This window comes from Austrofundulus limnaeus, unplaced genomic scaffold, assembly GCF_001266775.1.
Source record: "Austrofundulus limnaeus strain Quisiro unplaced genomic scaffold, Austrofundulus_limnaeus-1.0 Scaffold60, whole genome shotgun sequence".
NCBI lineage: Eukaryota > Metazoa > Chordata > Actinopteri > Cyprinodontiformes > Rivulidae > Austrofundulus > Austrofundulus limnaeus.
Window position 1 is genome coordinate 373355 of NW_013952462.1, and position 11198 is coordinate 384552.

Here is an 11198-nt window from a genome sequence, read left to right on the forward strand (position 1 = left end):
TAATTACATAAATAGTTACTATTTTGTATTTATATTTTTAACGGGCTTTGCTGTGGATAGAATACAACCATATATCCATCTCTATAGTTTTTATAATGAAATAACAAGATTAAAGTGACAAGCATGTAAAGGAAGATGATAATTTTATGCCTCTGTCAAATTGGAACAAAAAAAGCTACAAACTTCACGTTAAAATAGTAACACTAAAAAAAGGCTGATGCTTCTTTTGGSTCCACAGCAGGCGTGCTGTTTCTACAATCACTTCCCAGCCCTGCTGTGTTACAGTAATCTCTCCCGACCCCACACAGGACTCCTGCCTGATGGCCCGAGCAGGACCAGAGGAGCTCAAGTAAACACAAGTGCAGCAGCTTCAAAGGGCCTCCCACCAGTTAACACTGGGACCAGTTGGCAGACACAGAAGCATTTGTGCCTATAAAACACTGGCAACAAATGTCGGAACATTTCAGACGTTGTTTATTTACAACTAGACCCAACCTTGCGACTTTAATCCAAGTTTAACGTGTATATTTGCAGTAAGATGGACAGTAATTTGTTGCTAAAGGTTGASCCAGAGCAGCCAGAGTTGGATTCAAACCAACATCAATATTTGAGTCCCTGCAGTGTTCTCAGTCAGTGCAGCCGATTGCCTTTCTTCCCTTTATTGATTGTGCACATCTGTCACAATAGATAGCAGAATACCTCAGAGGCAGGCCTTTGAATGGTAACGCATCACAGCTGTTTTGGACTCAATGCAACCCTTGACATTTAGGTTCTACGGTCTGTTTCAAAGCTAACTACACCACTGAAGTAGAGTCTAATAAAAAGCAGCACTAAGAGCTGAATAACTCAGCCTCTCCCTGCCAGTGTTTTGATTCAGTCTGTGCACTGTAACACTGATGTGTAGYTTTATATATACATGGTGCCACACAGATCACATTACAGTGAGGAAACATTTCAGCAGATCACATATGGAAACCCTGGTTGCACAGCTATGTTTTAAAGGGATAGTTCACATATTTTAAAATTAGGTTCTGTGGAAAAGTTATGTACAAAATAAAACCCTACCAGCTGTAGCTAGCTCTTTTTTACAACTTTGTTATGGAAAAACAGAAATCTATAATGACTGGATTGATGAACCAACAGCTAGTTTGAATGGGGCCAAGACCTCAGGGGATTGCTGTCACCTTAAAATAACTCCTATGTCAAACATTTTATAGAAGTTTTACATTGCAGAGTGGAATTCTGAGGTTATTTGTGAGCCTGAATAGCAGCTAGCTGTGCTGCTATTTGTACAATCTGGAGGACTCACTATATTTTTGACTTTAGAGTGATTCAAAAGCAGCAGTTCATTAATGTTTGGCTCTGCTCAGACTAGCCATCACCTCACCAGTCTAGAATTAGACTGTTTTTTTTTAATTATTATTTATTGTTGGAACTTATTTCTTTGCACATTATTTTGTTAATTGATTTTATTGTTTTGATTGTGTTTACTGATCTATTGTGATTTTATTATTGACCTCTGTGAGGTGACCTTGTGAGTTTTGAAAGGCACCTATAAATAAAATACATTATTATTATTATTATCATCATCATCATCATCATCATCATCATTAAATGTTCCTCTAAATCAGGAATAGACAACTGGCAGCTGCTCATTCAAATCACCTTTAAGATTAATTTTTGAAAATTACAAAAATTTATCAAAATGTCTGAGAAACTGAATTGGTGTAATGACAAAGTTTGCCACTAGATGGCTCTTCTAATGCAGACACCGCCTTGCACACGCCGCTTCTCTACCAGTGAGGAAGAGTTGTTTAGCCAGGGCTTAGAACAGAGGAAAGAGAAAATTACGTTTCAGTTTAAATGAGATGGATTATCTGATTACAGAACTTCAAGGCAAACCTGTGTTCTTTGTCTGCTTAAAGACACTGTCTGCCATGAAGGATTTTAATATAAGTCACACTACAACATGTTGCACAAAGCTAAATATGACAAGTTTACTGAAGTCACAAGTACATAAACAGCAGTGACTTTATACCAGAAGTTCTGAACCATGCAGGAGTCTGTACTCAAGGTGCTTTATGCTGTTGCTCTCCAGCTCAACTGTTATATGTGTATTTCAGAATGACATATGTGAAGTTACTGCCCTTTTGGGCACTTTGTTAAGAGTAGTAATTATTTTAATAAACATGTGTCTACAGAAGCATTTTTAAAATGACAGTTTTATTACATTTGGTGCAGCTCTATGTGGCCCTCAGGTAGTGTCAACAAYACCTTCTGGCCCCTTCTGTCATTTAAGTAGCCTGGCCCTTGCCTTCCTACGCAGCTCCGCTCAATTCTAGTTTCCCTTACCTGCTCCGTCTGGGATTTCTCCCATTGAGATGGATTTCGCTGGCAGATTTTTAGCCGGGCCAATCAGTGAAGAGAATGTCAATTTTCTGCGCAGTGTCTGCTTGTAGTTTATTTTACCTGGGCCAATCAGCAAACAGAAGGAGGAGTTTTGAACAACGTCGACTTTCTGTGCAGTGTCTGCTTGTTATTTTAGCATACGGCAGTGGAGGGAGTGAATGAAGCCAGTCTGTGTTGATAAGGCTTCCAAATTAAATTAAATTTGTCTGACAAAGCAGCAGCTCTCTGCTGTCTCGATACTTCTCTCCTCTCAGTAGGCTTGTTTACAGCACACGCGATTTCCGGTTAGCTTCTTAGCTTAGCCTCAGTCACAGTGACACACGTCACAGCCAACTGATCCAATCATTTTAAACTTCAGCAGAGGCCACGCCTCCTGCAAGAATCACTACTCTATGCATCAAGTCCAGACCCTTGTACAAAGACAAGTGAAGGACAGGGTCTGGTTTAAACCAGGCTATCATTCAAGTTGCCCGTTCCTGGTCTAAACAGAGGTTGTTCAAAGAGTTATCTACAACAGGTAAGATAATAATTGCTCATACCGTACCACAAAAACTCATTCCAAGATCTGAAAACTACCCATATATATCTATGTACCTGCAAATTTTTTACATGCTGTCCTAGTTTGTCTCCCTTTGCTAACATGTAGATGCAACTTTAAATTCAACTTTCACCCAGTTTGACCAAATAGTGGCATTACATCAGTTACTATCTGAGTGTAACCTTATCCTTTAATAATAAAGATGTGATTTTTTGCAGTACTCCCTATGCTGAAAAATTTCCAAAGCATTTTACTTCCAATCATCTGCTGAGTAGCATTCAGTCAGGCAGAAATCCCAAAGCTCAGCTCTGCAGAGGCAGTTGCTTTTGATCAGCTGACCACATTCCACCTCAGCCTCCTCTTCACATTCACCACACGGGGAATCCCTCCTGCTCACTATTGTCCAGTGCAGCCAGTGCTTTAACRCTAGAAAGAGCTTCAGTCTCTGACAAAGGTCACTATTCGACCTGAATACAAGCGCAGACAAGAGACATTTGTTTTAAAGGTTGGCTCTTTGTTTTGATGAGCATGTAGACCCCTAAAGATTCTTGTAAAATTTCCTGAAGAGCAAATAATTGCCTGTTTGAAACCATAACTTTGTTTTGCTTTGAATTTAGAAGCACGGCTTAAACAAACTGTCAGTWTGTGTCACAGCACAATGTGCATCTGTGCCATCAGCCAGAACAGGTCAAGATTAGCAAAGGTAAAATGCCTGAAACATGACTGTGGAAAGTGAACAGACGCATCAAGAAAATGCTTTCAACATGTCAGAGCATTCTGGTGATGGGTCCGTTCTGACTGGTTCCCACAGTTCCACGCAAGAAGTGGGCCAGTARACAGCCTCCAGGCTAAAACCAAAACAAGAGCAGGATTTGACATTTGAGTAAAGATCCGCCTGATTTCTGCATGTAGGGTCTTGTTGATCGTACGTAAAGCTGACCAGCGCAGACCGAACAAAAGATTCTGAATGACTTAGGGTACTGGAAAAACAAAATAGGCGTTAGACAATTTCATTTTAGGTTGCTAAAAGCACAATCCAAAGTTTAACCCTATGAGTTTTGTTCTAAAAGTTATTTACTATTAGTTACTATTCTATTTTTCCACAGAAAGGTTGGGAACAATTAGTATCTTACCTGTTCAAGATAATTTTTGAACAGAGTCAGTTTAGAGAAACAAAATGAATTAATTAATGAGCCAACAACTACCCGGTAGTCTAAAATCAGAAGAATGCTGTTGTCTTAAAACAACTACAGTTTTTATATTTACAGCAGTTTGCGAAGACATAATTTTATAAACTTTTACATCAGCTAACCATTACTGTGATCAAGCACAAATAGCTGCAACCAACTATAAAATACTTAAAGAATTGGAGCAGAAATTCCCTTTTGATTTAGCATCAATCAATCAGAAATAAACTCAATTTTTCTAGAGAGTGACTCTTCAAGAAGATATCTAAAACAGGTAAGATATTAATTAACCTTTCTACAGGACACCACTTAAAAAAATGAACTATCCATTAAAACATTTATAAGTTTATTTAGGTTTTAGAAGCAAGGGTCCTGCTCACAACAGGTTATAGTGACATTATGCTAAGATAATATAAAATAGCATGGCCTCACCTATAACTAGTTCTGATATGTGCAATCATTTTCAGAAGAAATCATCATAACTTTTCATCTTTGTTTTCTGTGGTTACAAGTTTTTAAAGTTTCTCTGCTAGTTTCACAGAATATCTAAAACTGAAACAACGCTGAGTCTTGGAACAGTCATGGTCATAATCAAAATGACAAAATTAGTCAGAGTCTCCATCCTAATGAAAAACATGTGCACTGCGTCTCTTAGTCAAACCCTCTGACACATCCAGCCTCTTCTGTCTGATGATGATCAAATCCTGTTACTTGCTTAACTCAGCAGAAAAACCTATTTGCCATCATAAATACCTTTATACAACAAAGAAAAACACATAGATGGGCTCAGGTTACAGGAATGTCTTGCAGCTAGCTGTTGCTCAGTTTAGCCAGTAATGGCATATACTGTAGTTGGAGATGAATTGACTGTTGAGACCTTTGAAGAGTTTTAATCTGTAATCTCAACAAAAAAAAGTTGATTTTGTGCAAAAAGAACAATAAGTTATAGTAACCAGAACAAGTCTCAACAAAGCCACGAGACAGTCATTCCTGAAGCGTCTGTTCAGAACAATAAGCCAAATGTTTCAGAATCCAGCATAAATCTCTGCTGTCATCTTTACAAGAAAAAAAGCTATTTGTGACGCACAGCTGCAGTTCAGGGCAGGTTTCTGTTAAAGAGGAGAACACGTGCTTCTCGCAAAAGAGGAAAAAAAATTTAAAAGCCTGCATCKCTAATTAAAACCAAGTTGTATGGAAATGATCTCATTATGCAACTACAGGATCAGTCAGGTAAAAAAAATAAGTTGCACAACACCTGATAAAACATTTGTAAAGACTTGCAGCAATGTGAGCACGCGCCAAAAGGTTTGGATAAAAGACAAAAACAAATCCTAACATATTAAAAACTCTCTCAGCTGACATAAACCATCAACAATACTTAACCCGCTTCTTCCTTTCGAGGTCACTGGTGCCCATGTCCAGCAGTCACTGTGTGAGGGGCGGGGTACACCCTGGACAGGTCACAAATCCATCACAGGAACACACATAGAGACAAACGAGACAAAACACTGTTCACACTCTCACTCACACCTATGGTCAATTTAGAGTTAACAGTTAGCCTAACAGTCATGTTTTTGGTCTGTGGGATGAAACTAGAGCACCTGGATAAAACCTACAGATGCACGGCCAGAACATGCAAACTCTACCCAGAAAGGTCTATGGCTGGGATTTGATCCAGCAACCTTCTTGCTGAGAGGTATTAGCTCTACCAACTGACCTACTAAGATTATTATTATTATTATTATTATTATTATTATTGACATCTGTGTTTTTATTACCTTGTCAAATCTTAAGTACTATTCCTTAAATAAATGAATATCACATGTCAAGTTTTATGTCAAAGTTGAGGATTATGATGATCCTATAATGAGAAATGACAGAGTTATAGGTATTCTGGTCAAACCTTGAAAATAATATTACGCACAATCTCATCCTCAAAATGTATGCTGTGGATATCTCTCAGCTATTACCACTAAAAATTGTAGCTCAATTTTTTTTAATTGACGAGTTATAGTTATCATTATGTTTGATGGCAGCCTATTTGTATTGTATTGATTCTAAAGGTGAGTCAGTTGTAAATGTTAAAGTCTATTGATAACTTTCTTAAGAAATCAATAAAGTCCTAAAGTCCAGTGGTTCKTGAGATATTTTGCTAACAGACAAACAAGGTTGACTCCAACAGTGAATGCTAAGGTTTTTAGCAAAGATCTTGTGCGAAGTTGGAGTGTGTGTTGTGGATGACACTCGGCTACAACTACACCAAATTTTAGCACAACATCTGGGAAGGTGATGCAGGTGTGGTGGCCATTTTGAATATGAATAGGTTTTCAAAAGTTAATAAGATGTAGAGGAAGATCATTAACAAAAATTATTCCCTGTAAATTAATCTAAAATCTGGGCCTCCTAAGATATTTTGCCAACACAGACACACAAACATGCGCACATGAGCGCACACAGACATTTTTTAAACTATACAACAAAATGAAACATCGCCATGTAACTGACAAAAAAATGGAAGTAAATTTTATTAAACTAAACAAAACTGTTCAAACTATTTACTCAGACACTTTTGTGTTAATCCAAACTGTAATCTTTCCCAGGAGTAAACACTGAAAATGTTCTGCAAAGTGTCTGTAGAGAGTGACCCACTTTTCCTGCTCAGAGACAATAAACAGGGTGAAATTACAGGTCACAGCTCACATACTTTGACTTCCTGACTGAAGAAAGCTAAAACTAATCTGCTTCAAAAAGCTCCAGAAAGCAGATGTTTTGTAATATCAACACCAGCAGTAAAACCGTAAATGTTTGGGGAAATTATTTTTCCCCGATGATTGTTTCAATCAGATTTCATGTTTGCGCTTCAAGAAGTGCACACGTAGGCTTTTGGTTTAAGCCAAGCTGAAAGCATTTTATATTTTCGATATTTGTTTTGATGATATCGCTCTCACAAGTTTCTGCAAGTCTTGTTCAAAACTGGCCAAAAAAAAATGTATTAGACCCACCCTCACAGCTGTTTTTACACTGCATTTTTTAAATTCTCAACATAGGAAATAGAAATAAGTTGGTGCCAAACAGAAAATCTGATCTAATTTTTAACTATGAAGGCACTCCAAGTGTCTTAGCTATTAACAGCTCGAGTGTTTGCATTAAACAAAAAACTTGTTCACAAGTCTTCAACTAATTGGGTTGGATTCTGTCGCCCTTCAGAAATGTGTTTGTTCCAACCAGCTGATATTTGAAACAAAACTGCCACAAAGACAGAGCTCATATTGTGGTGTCATGTATTGATATCAAACTGGGTGTGAAAAATCAGTTTGTGCTCCTGAAACTTCATACTTTCATTCAGATCATGGAACCTATTGCTGCATTAATATTTATATTTCTCCAATCTATCTAATTTTATAAATATGGACAGACAGCTTGTGCCAAAGGTAAGCTGAAGGTATATTTTACTAATAACTGCTTCATTCTGTTACAAAGGGAATTAAAGCTGTGGCTGTTTTAAGTTTGATGTAGGATTTTGTGGACTCATCAGTCATCAGTATCTTACCTGAAGTAGAAAGAGATCAGAGTGTTAAAGGGGCAATATCATGTAAAATCAACTTTTTTGAGTTTTATATCATGTTATAATGTTATACTCTCATAAAAAACATGCCCAAAGCCTTGCTCTGACTCATTCATGCATGTTTGAGAAATCCTGCAGTGTTTTTAGGAAGCCATGCTGAGGAGCAAAACAACAGGTGGAAACCAGAAACGCCTTTTGGGACCAGAAACGCTCCTGGGACGTGTTTTTAAGCCGAACTTCCTCATGGCAGAGCGCACCCCCCGTCCTCCCCACACACCCCGCCCATGACTCCTAAAGGCTCTCGGGTGAAATTGAAAGTGAAACCTAACTGTCTGCTGAGCTCTCAACATTAGTTCTCACTCAGTGAAGCTCTTTTCAGATCAAAAATACCTTTGAGGAAATGTATTTTCAGATGCCAAGTAAACTGCACGAGACCCTGGTGTGCAAACCCCCACCCCCACCGAACGGGACGGAACAGAAGCAGGAGGAGGTTCTTAAAGAGACAGAGGCTAATTTCAAGGCGTTTAGTAGAGGAAGTGATGAGAAGATAAGTTTATTTTCTATTTAAACATAAAAACAGCATTTTAATAACAGCTAAATGTGACATTGATACTTTATTATGGTATAGTATTTAAATACATACGCCTGAGAAACACATAATATTGGTCCTTTAAGAGTTAGGAYAATCAGAGGGAAACTGTTACAGAGCAGGTGCGTTAAGAGCTAAAGAAGAGTTTTGTAGTCTTCAAACAATTCCAAGCTCCAAAAAAATCATCAGTTTATGTTAACATGTTTACAATATATAGATAATGTATTAAASTACAGGTGTCCCAATAACAATTTTTCTCAAACTAAGTATGAGTACTTCATTTTATGGTCTGATGGAGGCTACATTTAAAACATACATGCCCATGCTTCCACTATAATAAACTCTTAGATTGTTGCCTCTTTTGTATTTGTCAGTTATTTGCACAAAAGTTGATGTTTTTTTACACTAAAAAGTGTGATGGTGCACTTCGGTACCACTAATAGATAATTTAAATTATGTGCCACAACTAATTAGAAACCTATCTGACTTTTAGTTTTACTCTTCAGTTAAGATCATTCTGGCCACTTTCAGCTGCAGGTAAGTTAATGACTACAGATAAKAACTCCACAGAAGTACATCTGAAAAATTCTGAATGATCCTTTAGTCAGAATTTACAGTGTAAATCAAATAAAATTTGGGTTTTTCCCCTTAGCAATTAGATTGACAAATTGTGCCACCTGCCATTTTTCATTTGTCAAACAATTAACTTGGACATTTAATTTAACAGTCAAATTAATRGTATTCGGCAAGATGAGAGGAAATACAAATCTATAAGCAACAATAAAACACACGTTTAATTTTCCACAACTTTGAATGGCGCAACACAAAACGTCATCCTCAGTTCACTGAAAGAAAAGGTCTGAGCTCTTTTTTTTTTTTTGAAGAAAAGCTCTTGACCTTGCTGGTGAATGAATAACTGTTGTTTGCCATCGTCACACAGTAACTAAATGCAAATACAACAGCTTGAATGGGTCTGGGTTCTCTTCAGTCTGTGAGTGCTTGGCCGACATAGAAACTCCCGGTCTTTGCACGGCGCAGCAATCAGATCATTTAGACCCCTGGCTCAGATGACTGTACGTCGTGGTGGTCGCAGAGGAAAACATCACTCATGTTTTAAGTAAAACAAACAGGCTGTAAAAGCTGGTTAAACAAGTGTGCAGCAGTGGAGGAGAAGGAGGGTGAAACACAATGATAATCGGCCAAGTTTGAACTTCTCGCAGCATCCATCATATCTGTGTTCCTGTAGGCAGATCTTAACTGAAGTGTGTTTTAGGAAAGCTGAACTTTTTCCCCATTTTTCTCCAGACGTTGTGCTTCTACACTGAAGAAATGTTTGCTTTTGTTCAATTAAGTTACATCAAGCACCCACCAGGAAAACCAATCCTTATTTTTCCTACTTATTCCTACTTTCATCTCCTGCAACTGGGATCAGACCAGTTCTCTCCAGTCCTTAAAGAGGGTGTGTTATGCAAAATCGACTTTTGTTTAGTTTTATATCATGTTATAATGTCATTCTCTCATCAAAAATATACCCATAGTGTCGCTTTGACTCATTCATACATGTTTGAGAAATCCTTGAATCTCCWGTGGCCATGTGGAGCTGCCTAAACACTTGCTGGTACAAAGCACCGCCTATTTACACAAAGCTCCTCCCTGGAGCTCAGTCTGCAGCCCCACAGAGCACCCCTCCCCTGCCTCACCGCCACACAGCTCCAACAAGCTAGCAAAACACATCTTAAAAATGGTCAAAACATTGATGTATGAGAGAATGACTGGGAGATACCAAGTTGAAACATCTCATAAGAGCCTCTGTACTCGCTCAGGTTCCTCAGAAAAATTGCTTTCTGGGTCCGACATTATCATTCGAGAAAGGTTCAACTGTATCCTGAGTTGCCATGTTCCAAAACTGATATTATATATGACAAAAACACTCCTACAAAAGCTTGTAAACAGCATGAAACGTTGTGCTGGAGTGGGAGTGTCAGAAACGGTAGGAGGTTCTTAAAGAGACAGAGGCCAAATTCAAGGTGTTTAGAAAGTCAAATGTATTTTTGATCTATACAGCGTTTTCATAACAACTGAAGGTAGCATAGTTACTTGATTATGGTATAGAATTGAATGTCCCTGGAAAATGCATACKCCCTGCCTTTAAAAAAGCATAGTGGTTCAGCTTTTTTTAAGACCCAGATATATGGCAAATCCATTATGCCCACATATAAACCTGACACAAAAACTGCCCTCGTTCATTAAAGCAGGTGGGCTTTCTGCATCAACTAAATCTTAATCCAAAGCAGGCTTCAAACAAAAGAGCCTCATTGTGTCTTCAATGTGAAGTGTTGTGAAGCTGTGCTCAGAGAAAAAAAWAACAAAGAAAAGTTCTGAAGAGCTACACTACCACTGTGCAGGCTTTCAAGTTCCAAAAAGGCAAAACAGAGCAGAAAAACACTAAAAGTGGAGAAATCGTCTGGTTTTAGTGTGGAACTGGAGTTTGTAAACAATCATATTATGGCTCATAACTTCACCCACACATGGATGGGGGGAAAAAAACCACAAGAGAGCGAAAGCAAGCAAGCAGAGTTGTGAGCTGCTGCAGGTCAGTGGAGCAGATGGACACTTGAGCCTGAAGACAATGGACAGGGAAAACACACAGGAGGCAAACTGAGATGTGACTTTACCATTTTTGCAGGAGTGTCTCCTCTACCAGGCAGAAGTATTGTTCATGTCTTGCTGTTGTTGATCCTCTCTCAGAGACAGCACCACCTGGGCTATGAATGAGCCAGAGAAGTTGCCATGTTCAGCGTATCAACAGCAGAGGCTTTCCCTCAAGTACATCCGTATGACAGCCAGTTGTCTCCACTGAGAAACGAGGGAAGTCAGCTCCATTCTTCACCAGCTTGGAAGTATGTGGCA

At 38.5% G+C, this 11198-nt stretch overlaps 1 protein-coding gene across 3 annotated transcripts in view; it reads right to left on the minus strand.

Annotated features, from left to right (window-relative positions):
* Nucleotides 1–11198, minus strand: part of LOC106518367 (uncharacterized) — a 44760-nt gene extending 33562 nt beyond the window's left edge. For all 3 annotated transcript variants that reach the window (XM_074559741.1, XM_074559740.1, XM_074559739.1), the window contains 1 exon segment: nt 10964–11198. In XM_074559741.1, the coding sequence (XP_074415842.1) occupies nt 10964–10966 (3 nt within the window). In that variant the 5' untranslated portion in view covers nt 10967–11198.